A 25,364-nucleotide genomic window follows, 5' to 3' on the forward strand; every position below is an offset into this window, starting at 1 on the left:
TAAACCATCTATTTTACTTTTCTACTAACCTTTTCCAATGTTCAGCAAATAACTTAGTGATAAAAAATATTAATGTAAAGATGTTTATTTGTTCATGTCTCTCTAATATGACGATGACAAACACAATCATGTCCTTTCTTAGTACAACTCCACCTCAGCTGCATCCCAAACGTCTTCTTGGCTTTATTCCAGCCATAGAGGATCATTATTTCAATGCTTTTCTCATCACTTGTTGATCTTTGGCTGCTCCTGATTGGACACTACTCTCAGTTTAAGCTCTCTGATTGGTGGAAAGTCTGACAGGAAGTGTCTTCATCATTATTTCTGAGGTCTCTTGGAGACATAGTTGTGATATTGATCTGTTTTTAAACAAAGATGTGATAAATAATGGTGTTATCATGGATCATTTACCATCTAGAGTGAATAAACACTACATGTTGTGTCTGGATTGTAAACCTCCTGGACGGATAGAAACGCTTGAAAACCTCCGTAGACCAGCTGGAGGGTCACATGACCATCACAATCCCACAAAGTTACAAAGACAAAGTGTTTTACAGGTTAAAGGAAAGCATCTCTAAACCTGGAATAATGTTGAATTGGAGCTGAGTGGAAATGAGATGGAGGCTAACTTCAGCTCTTTGCAGGTTAAGCTTGTGAAATCTCAGAACAGCGATGTTTTGCACGGCGACCGGCTTTAAGTAATGAAGTTCTCAGTCACCTCAGATATTTCACATGTTCACAGGCAGACATAAAAAGACGAGATTCAGACAAGAATGATGCCATTGAGACATTCATTTTTCAAACTATTTAACGACTGCGTGTCCGGACTGAGATGCAGCTGGACGCGTGCTGCTTTTTCCGTGGTTGAAGGGGGGAGAGAAGTGAGAAAAACATCTTCCACTCCTTGTGCCAGAGAGAGAGAGGGATGTGGTGTGAAGAGCAGCGCTGTGTTTTATGACATGGGAGCATGCTGCAGTACAGCGTTCAAGATGTTGTTAAGTTGGAGCAGATGAGAGGAGGAGACAAGTGGAGTTCTGTGTCCGATATCCACACGGAGACAAGCTGACCAGAAGACTGGGTCTGGATCCGGTACGTTGCTGAAGTCATGAGCCGCCCCTCATCTCTTCACATGTTGCCAGGAAAATTGTGGTTCTGAGCTAGTTTGTCTGTCATGTGCAGACACAACACAGCTTCATGCGTTGATTTAAGTCCCTTTTTCTACGCCTGGATGCTTCATAAGTCAGCAGAACAAAAAGCATAACCCTAAAAACAGTCCCTCACAAGAACTAGGCTGAAAATAGAGACGAAAAGGAAAACGGAGCCTGGACTGCTAACGCTCAAAACCACTTTAAAGACTTTAGGAAAGTAGAGTTTTGTTCCTGTTAGGACTTGGATTTATTCACCGTCAAAGTCCTAAATGCAGGCTAGAAAGGTTGTTCTGATTTATGGCAGAACTCATCAGTAAAATGTTGGAAAAGCAGCAACAAAAGGCTGGAAAAGTAGCAAGTAATCAGGTTGCCTGGCAACAGGTCAGCAAAACGACTGGATATATAAAGGAGGATTTCCGAGAGGTAGAGTCTCTCAATCTGAGACTAAAAACACAGAATTATGAACATGTTTAAGTCCCACCGCCTACAGTATAGAACATCATCAAAAGATTCAGAGAATTAGAAGGAATCTCTGTATGCTGGGACCAGGCTGGATGCTGGAGATGTTCAGCATTAACAGCAGACATGATTCTCTACTGGAAACCAGTGCATGGACTCAGGAAGCTTCCAGAAACCAGTGTGAACCCAGTTCAGGCTGAAATCCACACATGCAGGTTAAAGCTCCATCATATGTGAAGAGGATCCAGAAACACGCCGTCTTCTCTGGACCAAAGCTCGTTAAAAATGGTCTGAGTGGAAACCTGGATGAAGATGTGGAATAGCTTGTGGACAGCATGGACGGCGTGTCCTGCAGACTAAAGAGGAGAGGGAGCATCCAGCTTGTTATCAGCCTGCATCTCTGATGGGATGGGGTTGCATTAGTGCCGATGGCGTGGGCAGCTTCCACATCTGGGAAGCTCCATCAATGCTGAAACATCTGCTCCCATCCAGACAACGTCTCTTTCAGGGAAGACCTTCCACCACGCTGGACCACATCCTGATGGTGGAACAGGAGAACTGGTCCAGCAGGACCACGCTGAACCACATCCTGATGGTGGAACAGGAGAACCGGTCCAGCAGGACCATGCTGAACCACATTCTGATGGTGGAACAGGAGAACCGGTCCAGCAGGACCACGCTGGACCACATCCTGATGGTGGAACAGGAGAACCGGTCCAGCAGGACCACGCTGGACCACATCCTGATGGTGGAACAGGAGAACTGGTCCAGCAGGACCATGTTGGACCACATTCTGATGGTGGAACAGGAGAACCGGTCCAGCAGGACCACGCTGAACCACATCCTGATGGTGGAACAGGAGAACCGGTCCAGCAGGACCATGCTGAACCACATCCTGATGGTGGAACAGGAGAACCGGTCCAGCAGGACCACGCTGAACCACATCCTGATGGTGGAACAGGAGAACCGGTCCAGCAGGACCATGCTGAACCACATCCTGATGGTGGAACAGGAGAACTGGTCCAGCAGGACCATGTTGGACCACATTCTGATGGTGGAACAGGAGAACCGGTCCAGCAGGACCACGCTGAACCACATCCTGATGGTGGAACAGGAGAACTGGTCCAGCAGGACCATGCTGGACCACATCCTGATGGTGGAACAGGAGAACCGGTCCAGCAGGACCATGTTGGACCACATTCTGATGGTGGAACAGGAGAACTGGTCCAGCAGGACCATGTTGGACCACATTCTGATGGTGGAACAGGAGAACTGGTCCAGCAGGACCACGCTGAACCACATCCTGATGGTGGAACAGGAGAACTGGTCCAGCAGGACCATGCTGAACCACATCCTGATGGTGGAACAGGAGAACCGGTCCAGCAGGACCATGCTGAACCACATCCTGATGGTGGAACAGGAGAACTGGTCCAGCAGGACCATGTTGGACCACATTCTGATGGTGGAACAGGAGAACTGGTCCAGCAGGACCACGCTGAACCACATCCTGATGGTGGAACAGGAGAACTGGTCCAGCAGGACCATGCTGAACCACATCCTGATGGTGGAACAGGAGAACTGGTCCAGCAGGACCATGTTGGACCACATTCTGATGGTGGAACAGGAGAACCGGTCCAGCAGGACCACGCTGAACCACATCCTGATGGTGGAACAGGAGAACTGGTCCAGCAGGACCATGCTGAACCACATCCTGATGGTGGAACAGGAGAACCGGTCCAGCAGGACCATGCTGAACCACATCCTGATGGTGGAACAGGAGAACCGGTCCAGCAGGACCATGTTGGACCACATTCTGATGGTGGAACAGGAGAACTGGTCCAGCAGGACCATGTTGGACCCCATCCTGATGGTGGAACAGGAGAACCGGTCCAGCAGGACCATGTTGGACCACATTCTGATGGTGGAACAGGAGAACTGGTCCAGCAGGACCATGTTGGACCACATTCTGATGGTGGAACATTCATTCATGATAATATAAAATGTCTCAGTTTCATCATCCGACATGTTGTTTATCTTCTGATGGGAATAAAGTAACTTCTTTTAAACATCAGATGTGATAAAAGCTAAAAATGTTTTTTTCTCATTTCAACTGTAATCAGTAATACGTCAGAAATTCTCTCTTAGTTTCCAGTCCTCTTAAATCACAGAAATCATCTCTCCAAACTATTTCTGTTTTGTTGGTTAATTTCTCCGAATATGACGGAAAATGTTCTCCTGGCTTTTACTGGCCTGAATATAAACAAACATCCTGGTAGTCAGATATTCTCCAGGAAAAGGCTGGAATGACAGCAGCAGCTCTACAGTGAGGCCTGAAGTGAGCAGCAGTCAGTGATTCTACGTCCACATCAGCACATGTATGTAAACATGTATGACCTTCTGTCGGAGCTGCAGACCATAAATGGATTCATTTTCCTAAAGAACTGAATAAAACATCTAAATGTGCAGATTTGCAGTAAAACAGGTCACACTTTCAGTCTTTTTATTTTCCTTTTCTTCCATTTCCTTGTTTTTTCTCCGACAAGAAAACTAAACTGAATCAAGTTTTGTGTCAGGTTCATGTTTTCCAATAACATCCTTCTGCTGTGTGACGGCAGACGTGGAGAAAAGGGACGGCGGCTTGTTGGTGTGAGGCTGGATTCATGCGGCGTTGCGGCTGTTCGGCTGTCAGTCACATCACCTGATCCAGGTTGGGAAAACACGAGGGTCAGCCAGGCGCTATCAGCGTCTCAGCGGGGAGGGTTGGAGATGAGGCGAACCCGGCTTCCAGACGGATTAATGACGGCTGCGTTTTATCTGTTTCAGTCAAGTACAGCAAGTTCATCACACTGATCAAAGGATCCTCAGAAAAGAAAATATTACTTTAATTCTATTAAATCAAATTAAATTAGTCAAAGTGACTGAAAGAAAAACTATTTAATGAATTAAAAAAAAAAAAAAAAGAAATGAAGACTGAAACATGTTTTCTGAAAACAGACAACAAATTAAAGAGAAAATGAATAAAAAATAAATATTTCCTCACTACTCAGCCTGTTGCTTTATTAGGCTAAAAGACCACAAGAGAGAAGTCATAAAAACAAAACAGATCCAAAACATCTGGAAGAATTTCAGATAAATCTGAATTAATATTTAACTAATAATTAACCTTTAAAATATAAACTTACATTGAGTTATGTACATTTAATATGTAACTAAATTTAAATAAATAATTACCCTTCAGATTAGTGCAAATATTCTACAAACCAATTCTTTAATTTTTTTTCTATTTTTATTCATTTAATTAATTTATTCATCGATATACATGATGACTTATTAATTCATCCCATACATATTTTATTTTATATACCTTCAGTATATAAAATAATTTACCTGTAATTGTATTTTATTTTATTCATTTTGTAATTTACAATTTATTGTTATTTTATTTTTATATTATAAAAGTATAAATTATATGATGCAGTAATTAAAGAGGATTAAAAATAACCTTTAATTTCTGCTGTCTGGTTTGTTGATGGAGGAACATGAATGTTAGAATATGAATTATTTAATTCTGTATAAGTGCATAATTTTTACACATTAAGTAATTTATAAAAACATTTTTAATTTTACAACCACAAGAATATAAATGTTTGGAAAATTTGTTTTATTTTCATATATATTTTGCATTTTACTCTATATTTTCTTCTGTTATTTTCTTTTTACATTTTTATTCAGTTCAAAGCGAACTCATGTGTCCCACCACGCCAACGCCCCGCCCTCTGAGTGGACTCCGATCCTGAAACCTGGAATTCCTCCGGTATTCCAGGCCATCCGACCTGCCGCAGAACCGCCACTAATTCCCTGTAGAACCTGCCGTATGCTAACAGCTAGCACATGGCGCACGGCTCGCTGACACAGAGATAAACAGGAACAAATCTTTCTGGGATCTGGGTGGAAACGTCGCTGTTGGCGGACGAGTCGCTCCACCCAGCCTGGAGCTGTGTCGCTGGTCGGACCGGGACCAGGAAGACGGGAAGATGGAGGATGAAGGGAAGCTAACCATCCCTTTCCTTCTGCTGCTGTGTTTGTCTTCATTAGGGATAATATGGATCCTGGAAAAGCAGATCACTGAGCTTAACTAAATAAACCTGCCGGTACATTCCTGGCAGTGACCTCTCATTAACCCCCCCCCGCGCCATGTCCGTTTTCAGCCGGCCGTGCTGAACTGGTGCAAGGTAACAGTCTCCCCCTGGCCTGGGGGGGGGGGGGGGGGGGGATCCTGCTGGTATTGCTCTGCAAGCAGGGATAGGATGCTCACCCCCACCTTCACAGAGCCCTGAACCCTCACCACCCTGCCTCATGTCCATACAGCCCCCCCCCCCAAAACAGCTGGTCGTCATAACTAGCACTTTCATCACATCAACAATCGTCCTGCTGTTGGGGGGGTGGGGGGGGTGAAAGTTGTTTTTTCATGTGCTAATCATAAAGGAGAAATTTCCAAGCAGGGAGGGGGGAAGGAAGGAAGGGGGGGGTTAAGAGGCTGATTTATTTCCCCACCCAGGAACGGTGTAATGAAGACTGATACGGTTACTGTCACACACAGACGCCATCTGCTTGTGTTTTACACCCCCAGCGCTCTGATTGGCTGGTTGCTACGGCGGCAATGGCGCCAAAACACACACAGAAACACAAAGAGGGCGGAGTTTCAAGGCTGCGTTCCAGCTTTTCCATCCGGGCCGCCGGGAGGATCCTGAAGTCTCAGCTGAACCCGGAAAGTTTGGATCCACTGAGGCGGCCTCGAGTTGCCGGTTTTAACCAACGACTTCAGAACGAACAGAACGAAACGGGAACGCAGTCCTGCAGAGTTACCCATCATGCACTGCACATTGCAGCGTAACAACCATAGACCATGTATGAAAGATGGACAGAGCCTCCGGCGGTTAAAAGTGACTCCTATGCAGAAGTGCATAAAACTGCAGTTCCCCCTTCATCCACTAGGGGCTGCAAAACAGAGCAAATCCCCATAGACTCCCATGTTAAAAAGACCAACTTCACAGCAGGAATAAACATGTTTACAGCAGAAACAAACACATTTACAGCAGGAATAAACATGTTTACAGCAGAAATAAACATGTTCACAGCAGGAATAAACATGTTCACAGCAGAAATAAACATGTTTGCAGCAGGAATAAACATGTTTACAGCCTGGTTCAAAAATCCATTTTAGGTTTAATAGGTCAGGTTTACCTTCATGACAACTGTGGGGGGAGTGAATTTTTTTTCTAACTCGCCCGTTTAAAAGTAATTTAATCTCGAAATTCGGCATATTTAGGGGCGTGTCCTTTTGATTGACAGGTACCTGATCTCCTGCTTCAAGTCAGAAGAACGAAGAACAACCGCAGTTTTTAGCCAGTTAACAACGTGACTTAGCTTTAGCCCGCTTACCTCCGTTAGCTGGTTAGCTCCTGTTATCTCCGGGTTAGCTCGGTTAGCTCTTAGCTACAGGCAGCTCAGAGTTCGCTTGATGTCAATCATCCACCATGACGCTCACAGTGCCCCTCTCAGCTCCGCCTCTTTGCCCATATTTGTATTTTCCGGGCGAGATGATGCACATGACGCTGCCAACATGGTGATGGTAGGAACCGCCCACCAAGCTTCAAGTCAGCTCTTCAGAAACCTATGGGTGACGTCACGGAGACTCCGCCCATCTTTTATATACAGTCTATGGTAACAACCAGCATTAATGTCTGAACGTTAAATCATCTGCCTGTGCTTAAAAAACAAGCCGGAAGGTCAGCTTTACGAGTTAAATCCTCTGTTTAACCGGAGACCAGATCTATTTATGATATTTCTACACTTTGCAACATTTCCCTTTTCTTGCTTTAATATTTGGAGAAGCTGAAAAAAGCACAGATTTTGTGCTTCTACTGGCACTAAGACAGGTAGGATTCAGGATGGCTGCTGGGTTAGCGTGTCAGAAAACCAGTAAAAGTTCACTGGTTCTTCAGTTGGAGGCCATGCGGCTAGAAGGAAGAGGGTGGAGTTGTCCCTCCAGGTTGGGAATGAAAAACATGGAGGAATGTTGGGGTTTAAAAGCGATGGACGAACCTGCAGCCTGAGTCTTCATCAGTAACTGGGGTCTTCTGCTGGTCTGCCTGTGTTCCAGCAGCTATGGTCTCCGGGTCTGGCGGTACTGAGCGTCATGCGGAGGACAATCCGGCTCAGCGGTCCAGAGGAAGCTCGGAGTGAAGCTGCTGCTCCGTGTGGAAAGGAGTCCACTGAGGTGGTCTAATCTGATCGGGATGCTTCCTGGACCGGGAATCCCTCAGAAACCTCCAGGAGGACCAGGAGAGAGGGGTGTTTGGGAGTCGCTCCTTATCCTGTTGCCTTTGCAAGCCAGCCTCACACAGGCGGTGGTTGTCACTTATTTCTACCATGTGGAGAAACTTTATTTCCATTTCTCTATCCATCTTCTAGAAAACGAGCTAAAGACCAGACTAGCAACGCTTCTCCATCTGCAGCTGAGATGAAGGAGCTCCTCCAGCCTCACCTGCGCCTCCTTTCCTCAGAAATGCTGGAATATCTGCTGAGCAACGACGGCAACATGCTAACAATTACCCGCCGTAGGTCTCATGTAAAACACGTGCACGCCCAGCTTACAGTCCACGTTACAGAAACACAGCGAGCCTGAAACAAGCTGAAACTAATCCCACCATCGTGTTATTATTTCTGGGTCTGAAATGAGAATAAAACACTTCTTTTTCCTCTCGGGGTTGTGTACCTGGACCCCCTCCTACCCTCACAGCCTCCTGGATGAAGACTGAAGCTAATTAGAAGCAAATATTTCAGATGTTTAGCATGATGGACACCAGAGCAGACGCATGATTCACTCATTATAGACGGGAAAATGCTTTTCAGTTTGGATTCTTTAGCTAATCTGGAGTTCAGCACAGAACCTTCACATGATGGTTTTGGTCCCGATAAGCCTCCACTTTGTCTCACAACCATGAAATATTTGTAAAATGGTGTGAGATCAAAAACGCTGTTTCTCTGCAGGTCGTCTGGCTCGTGCCGCCTGCGCTGTCGGCCAAGGTGCACCGGCCGACACGGAGGAAGCGGTAGCCCGGTACTTTCCATTGTTTGGTGTGGAAGGACTTGGCTGACCTCGATCTGCACTGGAACTGAGGTTGGCTTCGCAGTCTTTGGAGTTTATGGGGGAACGTCGCCACGGCAGAAAGGAGAAAGCAAGGAAAGCGGAAACAGGTAAACAGGGATGAAGATCAGATTTTCTCCCTTGTTTTCTCTCAGCCATCTTAAAATCATTAAATTATTGTTTTATTAACCCAAAAAAACTCAGGCGTTTGATTCATTAACTGGATTAACTTTTCATTCGTTTTCAGTTTGATCTCAATCCAGTTTGATTAATTAACATTAAAAAGAATTTAAAACCCTTCTCTGTATGTTTATTCCACATACAGTCACAGTAAGAGATCCTGAAGTGGACTGGTCCTAGACCTGCATCTTTTTACCTGCAGAAGTCTTTCTCTGTCATGGTCTACATGGTTCTGAAGAACAATAAAACTGATTTCCTGAAGGATAACCAGCCTTCTACAGGAATAATTTCATGTTTGAGATTAAACTTCAGTTCAAGAGGCGAGTCGTATTTAGAAATGTTTTTTATCACCTGACAGATCAAACCAAGAACGACTTCACTACATTACCCATCATGCAATGCACAATCCAACATGGGGGTGTTCGAAGTCGGTCCTCGACATGCAGTCCTGGCCGCTGTCCTGCAGGTTTTCAGTGTATCCCTGCTCCAACACAGATGCTTCGTGTGCATCGGATGCATCGTGTGAAGCACACGCTTCATGGGAATACTACATATTTTCGGCAGCATAACCAAAAAATAAAAATCAACCAGCTGTGTCTATGGAATCAGATTTGTTTCAGAATCACTCCAAAACTCACCAGCCAATCAGAATGCGCCCCTGAAAAGAGCCCGCCCATGAAAGGTTTGTGTCAGAAATGAAACCAAACAATCAAGAATCAAAACCAAAGACTGTGAAGCGCAACCAAAATAGAGAGAAGAGAGAAAGAAGAAGAGAAAACGGCAAACAAAACTACAATTTAACTAAATAAAAGCCTGATAGTTTTCATGATGATTGATAATTTTTCATTTTGAGATCATTCATTTATTTAAGTTTGAGAAAGTTTTGGTTTTAATTTTTGTTTTTTGCTTGAGTTTTAAAAAGTTTTGCTTGGAGATTCTGAGACAAATCTGATTCCATACTGTGTCCAGCTGCAAGTCAGAGCTTATATGTCATCGACTTTTAATTTGAAAATACAGGAAGTTGAAGCATATGTTGACTTTGAGATGACATCTGCAAGTCCTCACTTTAGAAAAAAAGCCATTAGTAAAGGACAGTAGCGCCTGAACCAGCTCCAAAAGACCCAGATCACGCTGCCTGCAGCCTTTCATTCACACTTCTAAGTTAAAGAAGGTGAAATTATCTCAACTTTGAACAAGTTCATCAGAAGTGGGAACTTCGATTTTCAGCTGCATTCTCTTTAATCACAGATTAACTGCAGAGCTGCCATGTTTACGTTTCTGATCAACAGACGGCGTAGCATCAACTCACCTATAGCTGAATCCATACCTGTCCACTAGCACAGGATTAAAACCTGCAGTCAGTGGAAATATCACTACAAACCGCACACATCTACAATCACATCCGATAAATTCTACTTTATGTCACATGATCCACATCCACACATGGAAACGTGTGCGTTTGCTCGGCCCTCGGTCCCGTTCACCTCTCCACACCTCATCAGTTAAAGCCGCTCGGCTTCCTGATCGATGACTTCTGCAAACTGCGTGTTGTGATGGATGGAGCTTTGCCACGCCAAATCCCTTCACCGTGAGCGTAATTGAAATAATAAACGCAGATTTCTGACACAGGCATGCTTCGCGGCGAGCGCCGGGGTTATTTATCGGCGAGGTTCACCTTGACAGAGGAGAAGCAGATCGAAGCGGGAGAGAAAAGTCATGATGGATTCCCACCATCAGTCTTCTGGATAGTGACGGCGTGAGTTGTGTGGGGTGTTGATCTCACTTTCCTTACAGTTTACACATCAGTATCGTCACGCCACCACTTGCTCTGTAAGTACACATCATCTTTTAATTGCCTTAAACAGATGGATGTCACTGTTGCAGCAAAGCTGAGAAATGAATCAGTGGAACAGACGTAGAAAAATCTTTGTCTTTTGGGAGCTTCCAGCTCGTCACATCTCTGAAAACTTATATTTGGTTGGTACACGTGTGTTATGGTGGGAAGGAGCTTCACATTGAGCTGTTATTTCTGGCAAAAGCCAAATAAGCATGAGGACCGAGCGTCCAACTCTTCTATTATTCCGCCAGCTCTGTCTGGCTGAGACAGCTGGAGGCCCTGATGGATGGCTGGAGTAATGCATTACTAAATAAAAACGTGTACATTTATTTTCTGGCTGTCTGCGTCTGGTTAACGAGACCAGCGGCTGCAGCCGCGGCGGCTAGAATCTAACAGCTGACATATAAAGCGCGGGGATAGCATCTCTGAAATGAACCTTTTCAGGCTGAACTGGGTTCACACTGGTTTCTGGAAGCTTCCTGAGTCCATGCACTGGTTTCCAGTAGAGAATCATGTCTGCTTTTAATGTAGAATATCACCATCATCCAGCCCTGTCTCAGCATACAGAGATTCCTTCTGATTCTCTGCATCTTTAAACCACAATAGGTGGAGGGTTTTATAAAGTCAGAGGAAACTTATGAAATTTTTCCACATTTTTTAAATCCAGTTTGTCTCAGACTGGTGAAGCTTTGTCCATCTTTCTGTCTGAGAGACTCTGCCTCTCTGAAATGCTCCTTTTCTACGCAGTCATGTTGTAACCTTCATATTTTCCATTAATAAAAAAACGTTTCAGTTTCGTTTATCTTCTACTGAATAAAATACGGCTTGATTACATCTAGGAAACGTTGCATTTTTGGTTTCATTTCATTTCAAACAACATCCCAACTTTTGTCTTGATGATTTGAGGTTGAAAATAAACAAAGACTGATAAACAAAAGAAGCCAAACTCACCTTTACGTGGGGTTTCGCCAGCAGGTTCAGAAGCTCTTTGACGTCTCTATCCTCAGATTTCTTTTCCAGCTGCTCGGACAACTAAGAGGAAAAGAAATGTACACAGAATGTTTAGAAATACAGGTTTACAGTACTACAAAGTTTTACTTTCAGCTCAACGGGATCCCTGCTGTAAATATCAATGAAGAGATTTACTTATGTCAGCTTTACAGTTCAGCATGGGGAGGTTTGGTTCCTACGTTTCCTCTCTTTCACAGACTTCCACAGACTAAACGTTGCTGTGGACATTTCCTTATTTTACTTTGCCGACCCGGATTTGTCCTGCAGGTCCAGAGACGGAACAGGTGTACAAGCCGAAGTTCAAGTCTAATTCCTGGTTTTCTGCTCCCGACCCACAAGACTCCGACTGCAGTCAGCAGCTCAGCTCAGACTTACTGCAAGATGCATGTTAGAACTGCAGAGTTTAATAAGATGTGTGTTCATAATGTTTGTATATCTGCATAGAGGAGTGAAGCGGGGGCTTCAGGTTGTAATATGTTGTCTGATCATCTATGGAGGGGACAAATTGCCACAATAAAATACATAAATACAGTATTTAACATTTAATTTAGTCTCTTTGGTAATCAATAATTCATCATAATCGGAAATAAAAATGATATAGCCACTTATATTTGTCAATTACATAATATTTTACAAAATTCATAGAATGAATAAAAACTCTAAATACTTTAAACATCCATCCATCTTCTGCCGCTTATCCGGGTTCGGGTCGCGGGGGCAGCAGCCTAAGCAGGGAAGCCCAGACTTCCCTCTCCCCAGCCACATTTGCCAACTCTGCAGGGGGGATCCCGAGGCGTTCCCAGGCCAGCCGAGAGATGTAATCCCTCCAGCGTGTCCTGGGTCTTCCCCGGGGTCTCCTCCCAGAGGGACGTGCCTGGAACACCTCACCAGGGAGGTCCAGGAGGCATCCTGACCAGATGCCCGAGCCACCTCAACTGGTTCCTCTCGATGCGGAGGAGCAGCGGCTCTACTCTGATCTCCTCCCGGATGACTGAGCTCCTCACCCTATCTCTAAGGGAGAGCCCGGCCACCCTGCGGAGGAAACTCATTTCAGCCGCCTGTATACGAGATCTCCTTCTTTCGGTCACGACCCACAGCTCATGACCATAGGTGAGGGTAGGAACGTAGATCGACTGGTAAATCGAGAGCTTCGCCTTCTGGCTCAGCTCCTTCTTCACCACGACAGACCGGCGCAGAGCCCGCATTACTGCAGACGCCGCACCGATCCGTCTGTCGATCTCGCGCTCCATCCTTCCCTCACTCGTGAACAAGACCCCGAGATATTTAAACTCCTCCACTTGAGGCAGGACCTGACTCCCGACCCGGAGAGGGCAATCCACCCTATTCCGGCTGAGGACCATGGTCTCAGATTTGGAGGTGCTGATTCTCATCCCGGCCGCTTCACACTCGGCCGCGAATCGCTCAAGCGAGAGCTGGAGATCACGACCAGATGAAGCCAACAGGACCACGTCATCCGCAAAAAGCAGGGACCCAATCCTGAGGCCACCAAGTCGGATCCCTTCAACACCTCGGCTGCACCTAGAAATTCTGTCCATATAAGTTATGAACAGAATCAGTGATAAAGGGCAGCCTTGGCGGAGTCCAACCCTCATTGGAAACGAATCCGACTTACTACCGGCAATGCGCACCAAGCTCACCCGAAGGCGGAGGGAAACTACCCTTTCATCCACCGGGGTAAACCTCAACGAGCGGCACCAAACCAGGGGCTGATGAGAATGTCCACACCTGCTCGGCGCCTCTCACCATGAGCAACTCCAGAGTGGAAGAAGGTCCAGCCCCTCTTGAGGGTACTGGTTCTTGAGCCCAAAACATGCGTCGAGGTGAGTCCAACTATATCGGAACCGCTCGACCTCACACACAAGCTCAGGCTCCTTCCCCACCAGAGAGGTGACGTTCCACGTCCGTAGAGCCAGCTTCTGCAGGGCAAGGAAACATTTCCACCCATGGTCGTCGTCATCATAGAGGTCTTTGAGCCGTACGTAGTCTGGTCCCTCCCCTAGACACCAGCTTGCCATGGGTGACCCTACCAGGGGCATAAAGCCCCCAACAACATAGCTGCTAGGATCTTCAGGACACACAAACCCCTCCACCACGATAAGGTGGCGGCTCAGGGAGGAGCTTTAAACATCATTAGTTTATAAAGAAAAAAATTCTATACAATAAATAATAAAATTCCTAATTAATTTAAAAAAAAATAATTTAATTTAATTTAAAAGAGGATCAAACATATTTATTTTTTTATGTTTCCTTTGCTGTGCTATAAATTGATATAAATCATTGATAAGGTTCATTAATAGATCGTGACATCTGATTGGTTCCCTTCTCCACAAGGCACAACAAATTGCAAATAAAAAAAAAAAGCCCAGTTTAACCAGTCCCAGAACCAGTATAAATCCTCTGATACGGAAGGTGGTAATATTTATTAGTGATGGGCAGATCAACTCAAATATTGATAATATTGATACTAATGTTGGTGTTGATATTGATCAATACTAGAGTCACAAAATGCATACTTTAGCCTCATTTCCTCTCTCAGGATATTTAAATACAGCATGATAAATAACTTAACGTCTTATTTCCGGATTGGCATTAACGCCTTCATTTTTACAGCACAATCAAAAAGTACCGGTGTTGCTATCAATGATAATTTTAACTTGGTATTAAATGCGTAAAGTATCACACACCAGTTCATCTGTTCATCTGACAGCTACTGATTACCAGGATGGAAAAAATGATAAGGAAAGAAAAGTGAATGAGAAGTAATTTCATGAGTATAAAGCTACTACTTTACTTTATATCGAAGTAAATAAAAAGTCATAGTTACCGGTCTCTGCGGTAGCCCCACCCACCAGGTTTTAGTTCTATTATTACTTTTTCATTTATATATGAATCAATAACACATCTATGAACTACTTAATGCTTTATTTACAGTCATCCTCAGATCTATCCATACCCTCTCATTAGGAAAAAACAGCTGCCTGGGAAATAAGCCAAAATGAACAAAAGTAAAAAAAAAAATAAATAAATAAATAAATAAAATCATCACATTTTCTAATTCTGGTTCAATAGAACTAATTTTTTATAAAGCAAACATAAAATAATATGTTCCATGAGTCAAAGTAATATTCAGTTGAACAATCCTTTAATGTTTCCGCTCCAGTCAGGTGTTTTCTGTTCCTCTCAGTCAGACTTCTGCACCTGTTGACAGGTATTTTGTCCCACTGTTCATCAGAAAAGTGCTCTAATTTGTCCAGGACACATTTGTTTTCTCCTTCTTTCTTCAACTCAATTAAATGAAAAAAACAGTGTCTTATATTACTAAATTATATATTTGCACATTTTTTGTTATTGTTCCTTTTTTAAGTCTGTAGTTATTTGAGTGACTGTTGTAAATCCAGCTTTTTCTTTCATGAAAGGGGATGAAAGGGTGTATGTATGTATGTATGTATATATATATATATATATATATATATATATATATATATATATATATATATATATATATAACTAAATTTACAACAATCACTGAAATAACTCGTGACTAAAAAAAAAGGAAGAATAGAAAAAAATCTGCTAAATTTAAATTTAGTTACATCAGACACTGTTTTGATTTAAAGAAAAACAAACAAACAAATGGTTCAGAATGAAGCAGATCGTATTTAAATGGCTTTGACTATTTACTGGAATTCTCATAAACATCTATCTCTAGAGAATGGTCTGAAGAAGAGAAATTATCCAGCTGTTGATGCTGGAGGTCAATCATATATATATATATATATATATATATATATATATATATATATATATATATATATAGATAGATATATATATATATCTATATATATACAGATTTTTTTCTATTCTTCCTTTTTTTTTAGTCACGAGTTATTTCAGTGATTGTTGTAAATTTAGTCTTTTCTTTCATGAAAGAGAATGAATATGTTTGTGTTTTTAATTATGACACATTTCTTCTTCCGTACAAAGTTTACAGTCGCCTTACTTGCTGTAAAAGAAGTCCTTTACTGAACAAGAGGGAAGCTGGGTGACGACGACAATCCCGGTACGTTTGCATTTCTACTCATCTTCATTAATGTGAAATTGTTCATTTTAAATAAATCATTCAATGCTCATTCTGTCCAAGGTCAAACATTAATCACTGTGATGGACGATCACTGATCAAAAGTAAATTTATACCCTCTTCAGCCTGATTTACTGACAATGACTACAACTAGAATAGAAATGTGTAAGAATCCAGATCCTTTCTTTTCAGAAGAAGGTTCTAAACTCCTCCTGCAACAGAAGAGCAACATTGTGCTAAACTGGGTAAATCGTTGTGGGAGGCGAGGTCACGCTTTGTCGTGGGGCTCCAACTTGCTGCAGCCTTCTTTTGATTAGATTTAGTCCTGCAGATCATTTTTCAGGACACATGTCAGGAAGTAGGGAAACCATTGACCTGGGAGACGATGGGATGTGAGCGAGTGGAGCTGGAGGACCGCGCTAGTGATGGATGTCTGGTAGCTCCGACATGGCTTCCACAGTCACACTTCTCCATGTGGACTCTGATTTATAGCAGATCTCCATGAAGCATGGTGGGCGCGGGAAGGAGCAGAAAGAGCTGCACACTCCGACGTCTTCTGGGTGTTTAAATCAAGATATCTCCTTCAATAATAAACATATTTTTTCATGTGCTTTTAAACAATTGTAAGTACATATAGCAGCAGATGGTACGTTCACTAGACGCTGTCACATCATCTCAGAGCCTTGATGATGCTGGTTTGTTGAGGTTTATCCAGGCTGATAATGGTTTAGTTGGTTTACAAGGATGAGCTGCAGCTCATGGCTGCTGCAACGTCCAACACGTGACAACCAGCAGCTGATCCGCAGCATTTCAGGCCAATTGTGCAAATTTCACTCCGTTTAGTTTTATGTCAAAGAGCTTCACATAAAACACTAAAAATCATTACAGATAGTGCAAAGAAAGTATAAAATGTAGTAAAACAAAAAGCAAAAATCACAAGAAAATCGTAAATTAAGTGAAAATTATGAAGCTAAGTTAAAAGTTGGTGCAGATTTTACGTGCATGCATGTGAGCAAAATGTTTTAAACCTGCATTGAAGCGTTTCTTCATGTTCCAGTTTGTTTGCAGGATGACTGCTAAATGTTCAGTCTGGACTCTGGTCTGGACTGGTTCACCAGAGACTTTGGATCTAAGAGATTATTTTCATTTGTGGAAATTAACATAACATTATAACTTTACTTATAAGAAACTTTAAAACAACAATGTTGACCAAAGTGCCACATTGTGGGGGGGTTAAGAAAAAAAGCAGAATAAACAACATACAGTAGGACAACTTAAAAAGAAATTCAGACATCTAAAAACAATGAAAAAATAAATAAATAAAAGTAATCAAATTAAAACAATAGAAATCAAATCAGATCTAAAAAGTCAACTTATTGTGCGGAAAGCCAGCTTAAACAAACGGGTCTTCAGTCCAGATTTAAAAGCAGATACAGTGGAGGCCTGTCGAGCGTGTAAACCTATTCCACAGTTTAGGTGCCCGGTCCCCTCTGAGCTTCACTCCAAATTAATGCTAATATTTAGGCTGAACTCATTTTTAAGAATGAATTTATTGTGGTTATTGTCATCAGAAACATCTTCTCGGCTTCCTTCCAGCCTTAGAGGATCGTTATTTTTCTGCTGCTCCTGACTGAGTTACACACCAACGTTTCTGAGAAACCGCTGCTGATACAAGCGATGCGGACGATCCAGCAAGGTTTTAAGGCTCAACCAGGGGTGGCCAACTCCGGTCCTCGAGTGCCGCTGTCTTGTAGGTGTTAGGAGTTTCCCTGCTGCAACGCGCCTGCCTAAAAACTAGTGGATAATTAGCAGACTTTTAAAGTGTGAGCAGAGTTTGAAGTCAGGTTCTGCACAAGCCTGCTAGTTAACTCTGATGTGAGTCAGGCGTGTTGCAGCAGGGAAACCCCTGACACTTACAGGACTGCGGTGAACGAGGACCAGAGTTGGCCACTCCTGGGTTAAACCGATTATTAATCAAATGATCTGCACATCATCCGTTCATCCTCCAGATCTCTTCCAGATCCAGCCGTATAAAAACCCAGGAAAACTCTCCCAGAGAAGGCTTCAGAGCGCGATGGAGCAGCTCCGCAGTAAATCAGGACAAAGTGCATTTTATTCAGCACATGACACCAAGAAGGCTGCCGTGCATAGATCACAGTTTTAACATAAAGTTGAGCCGTTTGGACACATTTTAGTAAATGCTGGTCAGATATCAGGTCAGCCTGACGTATGGGTCGCCATATATCAGAAGCGAGCTCTCAGCTGTTCTGGGTCAACGGAGGGCCATAAACCCACATGCTGGGATCAAACTTAGCTGAACACGGCAGAGCCCGTCAGCACACTGACAAATGAAATACGGTCTCAGAGGAGAGCAGCATCTTCTTCTGTCCTCCGTAGAGCTCTGAGGATGGAAAATGTGTCTCCTCCCCGCCTGAGGACCGGGATGACCTGTGGGACTGGAGACGCTGCTTCACTCCTTCATATCTTTCATCGCTTCATCTGATCCGATTCCTTTTAGTTTCTTCTTTTTAATTTTGAAAAGAAATGTAACAATGAACTTCTGCGGAGTTGAATGAGGTTCTCAGAATCCACCTCTGACCTCTGCTGCTATTCATCACCATGCCTTCTTCCCATGAGGGGGATCAAAACAAATGGAAACCCATGTTCCCAACCCTGAATAAAGTCCCAGAGGAGCCCTCCTCAACTCCCACCTGCCCCCCCCTCCCCTGATTTCACCTCTGCTGCCTCGTTCCTGCACCTCAGGAGAAGTTACGCAAGCAGTTTCAGTTGCTTCCAAGATAAGACATATGTTGCCTTTAGGGTTTGATCCCCTTTTCAGCTTCTGTCTGATAACACTCGTGTAGCTGCAGGTTAGGACTTCAACCCCCCCCCCCCCAAACCCCCTCGCTGTCGGCCTGTCAAGGCAAAGTGGTCCCAGGGGAGCAGGACTGGATCCACATCCACTGCAGAGTCTGTTTCATCACAGAGCACCACATGGCCATGGACCAACGACATGTCCGCAGCAGCGCCCAGAGGTCATGTGATCAGGGTCCGCTGGTCCACCTTCCCTGAAACACCGTGGACTTACTGGTCTCTTTACAGAGAAGATGTTTTACATGATCCTTTCTTGGTGCTGCAGAAATAAAATCCTCTCAGTGACTCAACGGGGGCACCGACCTGTAGCCAGGCCGACGGCTTGGCATTGGACCTCCATGCCCATGTGGGTGATGATCTGAAGGTGACCTGAGGGGCGTGACTGGGTGGAGTGTCTTCCCTGAAGCCAGGTGATGTGGTGTCACTGGTTCCAGATAGTCATGTAACCGTACAGACCAGAGAGCAGAGCTTTTAGCTCTTCATCACATGGTGATCTGTAAGCGGCAGAGTTTCCCAGACATCTCAGGGGGGTTGGACAACGTGGAGCGACAACGGCCTACAGAACCGATATGGCTACCAGCAGCTGTGGCCAGAGCGTCATCGGCCCTGCTGTGGTGGGAGCTGGAGATCCTGAAGGTGGATCACAGCTCTCTGGGCTGTATGTCCCAACCTCCCCATGACTCACTACCCTGCATGTTTTAGGTGTGTTCCAACTCCAACACACCTGATTCACAGTACTGAACTTCCTCATCAGAGTCACAGCGAGCCTGTTAATGATCCATTCATTTTAGATCAGTTGACATCCGTCTGCGTGAAAATGTCACGTCTGCATGGAAACGTCACGTCTGCATGGAAACGTCACTGCTGCACGGAAACATCACGTTTGCAAGGAAACGTCACGTCTGCGTGGAAACGTCACGTCTGCGTGGAAACGTCACGTCTGCGTGGAAACGTCACGTCTGCGTGGAAACGTCACGTCTGCGTGGAAACGTCACGTCTGCATGGAAACGTCACGTCTGCATGGAAACGTCACGTCTGCATGGAAACGTCACGTCTGCATGGAAACGTCACGTCTGCATGGAAACGTCACGTCTGCATGGAAACGTCACGTCTGCGTGAAAGTGTCACATGAGCATGGAAATAACACGTCTGCATGGAAACGTCATGTCTCCATGGAAATGTCATGTTTGCACAGAAACGTCACGTCTGCAGGCTGACTGGGGGGTAAAAGGGTAAAACTCTACATGCAGTTTAAATCAGAAAATATACAAATCTAAAATAGCATAAAATAAAAGTTTTTACTGGTTACTTTATTTTGATCCTTTTAATTCTTGTTTCTTTCCATTTTTTATTTCTACTTCTAAAAACCCAATTTTTTTAGGTTTTATTTAATAACTTTATGCGTTCCTTTGTAATTTGTCATTAAATTTAAATGCACTTTATTGCATCTTTCTGCCTCTGGGAAGCATGTTGAATAAACGATCTTTGCCAAATTCAGACTGTCAGAAAAACAGATGGGCTTTTTTTTTCTTAACCAAGTTACCCTACAATCATCTATTTAATGATATCGCGCTGTATCATATTCTGATTAGAGTCCAGATCTGTGTGATACTGGACCCACCAAAGTCCTGTAGACCTGCAGAGCCTGTCTCTTGGTCTACTGGTGTGGATTGCAGACTTATGCTCACTAGCGACACCCAGTGGTCTTTCCACAACAACAGCAGGGTGCCCAGAAAGCTGATTATTATGACCTTACATGAAGTTCAGTCGCCAGTAGAGTCGAGCTCGTATGATGGACACTGATCGGAAACAAGAGGCTGGAATCTGGCTGGCTGTTGATGTGGTGCGTCTGGCTTTCAACAGGAGCTGCAGACTCTGCTTAAATCAACCTTATGAGAAGCTGAATGGCCCTTCTTGATTGATGCAATGGGCTTTCTTGACATTCCATGATGAAGGAAGACTGCTTCTATTTCAGTCTAGATGAGGGTTGGAAAGGGAGCGTCTGTGTCTGAGCACTGATAAAAATGCGTGCAGTCACCAACTGGAATGTCTGTATGTTTGTAATGCTGCACATATTGCCAGAGCCCAGTATTGATCATGTTTCAGGCTGCACTGGTGATGCTGGTTAGCTTGAGCAGTGGCAGTCACCTGCTGTGTGATCTAGACGGTGCGGCCCGGGCCAGACGGGGCTGAAGTGTCATTTTATGTTAGCCTATAAATTAAGCCTCCATTACCTGAAATCTAAGCCTGAAATGAGTTTCATCTAACTGTAGAGCTCTCCCCTTTCACCTCAGTCCTCCGCCACCACTTCAATAGCACTCATTTGGAGCGGTGACATGAGTGAAAAACAATCTGTTTTAAAAATACACGCTAACACTCGGGGTTGACGGGAGACTCGGGATTGCGGTGTGCTGCGAGATGCTTTGATACACCATCTCTGGGCTTTATCCCGATACCTGATAATCCCAGCGAGACGCTTTGCAGGGCATTTACCAGGAAGCATAAATTTGAAAGTCTGTAATTTGACAAAGAGAATGAGAGGGAAAATATGTAACGGGGAGGGAAGATGGAGGCTGATAGTTGGGGGTCTTTCAGCAGACTGTGGACTCTTGCCACAATCTGGGAGACAGAGCCAAGACTTGGAAAAGAAAAACACAAGGGATTCTTTACACTGCTGAACTCTTGAATCTGGTGGGATTCTTGCCTTGGTGTTATCTGGTAAGCGCTCTGTGTTACAGGCTAACAGCGGGGCAGAACAAGCAGGAAGTCTACAGGTTCAGACTCAGCCTGCTGTTTTGGTACAGGCGTTTACAGGCGTCTCAGACTACAGCGTCAGGGAAACAACTCAGGACAGTATGGACTCTGTTCTTCTTGGCTTTTGCCACAGCTGAACCACTTCCATCAACAGCTGCAGGAAAAGTAAGATTTTTTTTGTTGCGTTTCGACCAGACCCAAAAAGGTGCAACGCTGCAATCCATCGATTGACCCAAGGAATCACCAGCTCAGAAACACCTCCAGGTTTACGGTGGGTTTTTTTTTTATTGTCTAAACCCACATGATATAAAGAAAAACAAACTGCTGGACATTCACGGCTCTCCTTTGTTTCTGCATCGTGTTCGTTTTCGTTATAACGTTTTCGTTATAAGTCACAAAGCTACGACATCACACTGTTACATAGCTGATGCATGAATTGCTATCCGGCCGATCCGCCGCCTACCAGGTATCACTGGCGATGGAAATGCAACAAAGATGAGGGTTTACTGAAGCAAAACGTTGTAACCAACCTGGATCTGTTGGCGAAATGGGATTCGGGACGGATTTACACCGCCGCTGTTCGGTCCACTTTAAATGAACCCGGATATTACGGCTTGTTTGGAGTAGCGTAAATTTTCACTTCCTTGCTGCTCATTCTGGACAGATTCTTGTGACATATGCACATATTAAGGAGCCTCAGTCCTGGAAATAAAGTCTTTCCCCAGACTCAGTACTGATGAGGAAGATGTATGGCTGTAGGCTATTTATAAAAGGGAGGAATGGTTGACTTTACTTTGATTACAAGAAACAGAGCTGGAGATTTCAAACAAAACCACACACCAATAACAGCGCTCGTTATTCACCATGCCAGGCTGGTTCTTGGGTCGATGTAGGTGTAGGCATGTGTGTGAACAGGGCGCTTGCAAGCTTTTCTATGCAACACATGTGGCTTTCAATAAATAATTCTAAATGAACATTACAAAATGTCAGGATCCTGGACAGTTAGTCAATAAATCAAACTATTTCTTTCACAGCTTGTTGAAAGATCGTTGGAGGAAAAAAATCATTAGTTGTTCATCTTATTGTTTATGTAAAGCCAGTACAGTAATAATGCTTTTTCCCTTAGTGTACTAGTACTTGGCAGTTTCAGTTTTTGCTGAAATGATCCACCACCGTGTGGCCATATATCTTCAGTTTTCCTCTGAGTTCTCATCCCATCAGGTTTTGGGGTAAAGAAGAGGATGAACAAATCACTGTAAGAGGTCTGAAAAGTTTTTCTAGACTGCATGGATCACCAGCTTGTATTGTCTTTCCAAAACACAGACATGTTTCCGCACATTTCTAGAAGAGATTTTACAACTACTAGTGCTAGCATGAAGCTACATAGCAGTGCTAATATAGTAATATGCTAGAACTAGATTAGCTCTTAGCTAATGTGGAGAAACCATGTCATATTTAGTTTTCAGTGATCGGGTGTAGGGATGGCACATCAACTCAGTTCATAAATATTTTCACTTTGGAGCTGAAAATAAATTTTAAAGCTGCTTAAAAAATTAGCTTACCACTTACTAAGCTAGCTCTACGTGATCCAGTTTCATTTCAAGAGGAGGCTAGCAAGGCTGCTAGTTGGTTATAAAGTAGCAGAAGCATAAACTTAGAGAAATTTATCTTGTAACTAGTCTGATTTTGTAGCGGAAGATACAAGAATGAAGAGAAAGGAGAAATTTCTCACTTTTCCAAAGAATATCGTCAGGTGGAGACTCATCCCAATGTGGAGCTAGCCACACAATAATCCAGTCCACCAGCACCAAACAGCACACCTGAACTTATCCCTTCCTACCAAATCAGAATCCAGATACTGCATCCATCTTATCTTATTATGGACTTTTGAAAACATTTCCACTTGCTGATCCAGAGGTGTTTTATTTGTCACGTCTCTTTAAGGCAACCTCAGTAATCAGAGCAGGAGAACAATCATTTCTTTTCTTACTTAACAACCCTACGTTAGCGTTTCCAGAACTTACTTCATGGGCCAGAGCTGCAGCGCCCTCCAGCACGGGGATGGGTTTGCTCACCTCATAGTGCTGCAGTCGCTCATGGATCTGAAAGAACACAAAGCATCATCAGTATTTCTGCTTTAACAGAGAAAAGAGTCTATTTGACAGCAGAGACCACAGAAAAACCTCCTAAAGCAAACACAAACCTACAAATGTAAGATGTACAACTACATGTACAGCATCCATCCACACCTTCTTATAGGCGCTCACACTCGATCAAGACATCATACTTCATGACTCCAAAAGCACACACAGACCTTTACTCAACACAATGCTTCTAAATCTCCACTTAGCTTAGCCGCTGTACAAACAATCCAGTTTTCCATCATGAATTTGATACGGGCCCTCGTGGCCCGCTGAGGATTCCAAATCATTTCAACAGTCTGGTAAAACTGGCTAAACATTTCCTTATCAGCCCCAAGACTGCAGCTGCAGAGTGCTGAAAGGCAGGAGTGGACCTGCAAAGACGGAAAAAAGGCTCGACTTGTTTTAACATTCCCTCATTTCCACAGAGAAACTTTTATTTCTGAAACTGATTCATAAAAACACAAAACTCTACGAAGTGTTAGAAGAAGAGGTACAGAACATCTATAGCATAGGTACATAACCAGCCAATCACATGGTGACAATTCAGTGTATTTATTCATGTAGACATCTTGTATTTTCACACACAAGGATCTCCAGGGTTTCCAGAGAAGGTCTGAAGGGGAGAAAACATCCAGCTGTTCATGTCAGAGGAGAATGGACAGGCTTGTTGGAGAAGACCACAGCAGCAGAAGACATCTAAACATAATCTAATGTCTTTGGGGGACCGCAGGTTGGCGACCGCCACTCTAGAACAGATTCATAACAGTTTGATGTTGTTTATCTTATATAAACCAAAGTTTCACAGGATCTGATGCTATCTTTCAGGATCTGATGCCACCTTTCAGGATCTGACGCAACTTTCCAGGACCTGACGCCACTTTCCAGGACCTGACGCCACCTTCCAGGATCTGACGCCGTTTGTATTCATTTATTTTTTTAAATTTTCTTTTTTATAACCAATAAAAAAATTTTAAATTGTGAAGCAAAAACATCCCAATATTTGATTTTTTTTTTTCAATTTGATTTCCCAGCCCCAGTAGTCTCACTGCAGTTGCACCCCTGCATGTTTGTTTGTACTTTCCTCTTCCAGTCTCTGGGCTGGTCTCGTCGACCAAGCCACAGTTCCACAGAACAGACCTGGACGGGTTCACAGAGCTGTGATACTGGATCTGCTCTGGTGACGATATATAAAAACAGGAACGAGACAAAGAGGGTCCGATGGTAAAGTTTCTGGGCAGTGAACATTAAGCAGACTGAAACAGAAACTCTATCCAGCCCTGTGATCTCCAAACCTTTATTTCTACTGCCATCAGCTCACCTCCTCGTCTCACAAGCTTCTTCCAGAGTTTAATTTTACTTTGAGCTTTAAAGAATGAGAGTTTCAGAGGGATGTTAAGCCTCCATGATGACATTTGAGGCTTAAATTTCAGACTAAAATAAATCCAGTTTGAAAGGCCTCAGATATATTTGAACCTTGAGCGTTCTTAATCACATGCTGTCTGCGAAGGTTTTCGCGCAAGCAGGTCTTGGTATCCAGTGTAGGCCGAGTCAAGCCAACTGGACTGGGTTTAGCTTCTTGGAGAACATTTTGCTCTTATCCAGAAGAGCTTGATCCTTTCTGGTGGAGATGGTGTGAGATTTCAGTCTCTGATGTTAGTCTACGGTCAGGGCCAACCTCTCGTTTGTGTGACCACGGTCCATATTTACT

General features: G+C 43.8%; 1 protein-coding gene across 1 annotated transcript in view; it reads right to left on the reverse strand.

The window, feature by feature from the left end:
- mpp7a (MAGUK p55 scaffold protein 7a) overlaps nt 1-25,364 on the reverse strand; it is a 189,817-nt gene that overhangs the window by 83,772 nt on the left and 80,681 nt on the right. Inside the window, exons 4-5 of the mRNA XM_079259545.1 lie at nt 23,537-23,614; nt 11,726-11,806 (exon numbers count right to left, since the gene is read on the reverse strand). Of these exons, the coding sequence (XP_079115671.1) occupies nt 11,726-11,806; nt 23,537-23,614 (159 nt within the window). The remainder of the gene's footprint in view (nt 1-11,725; nt 11,807-23,536; nt 23,615-25,364) is intronic.

The sequence above is a fragment of the Telmatherina bonti genome, assembly GCF_933228915.1.
Source record: "Telmatherina bonti genome assembly, chromosome: 20".
Classification (NCBI taxonomy): Eukaryota; Metazoa; Chordata; class Actinopteri; order Atheriniformes; family Telmatherinidae; genus Telmatherina; species Telmatherina bonti.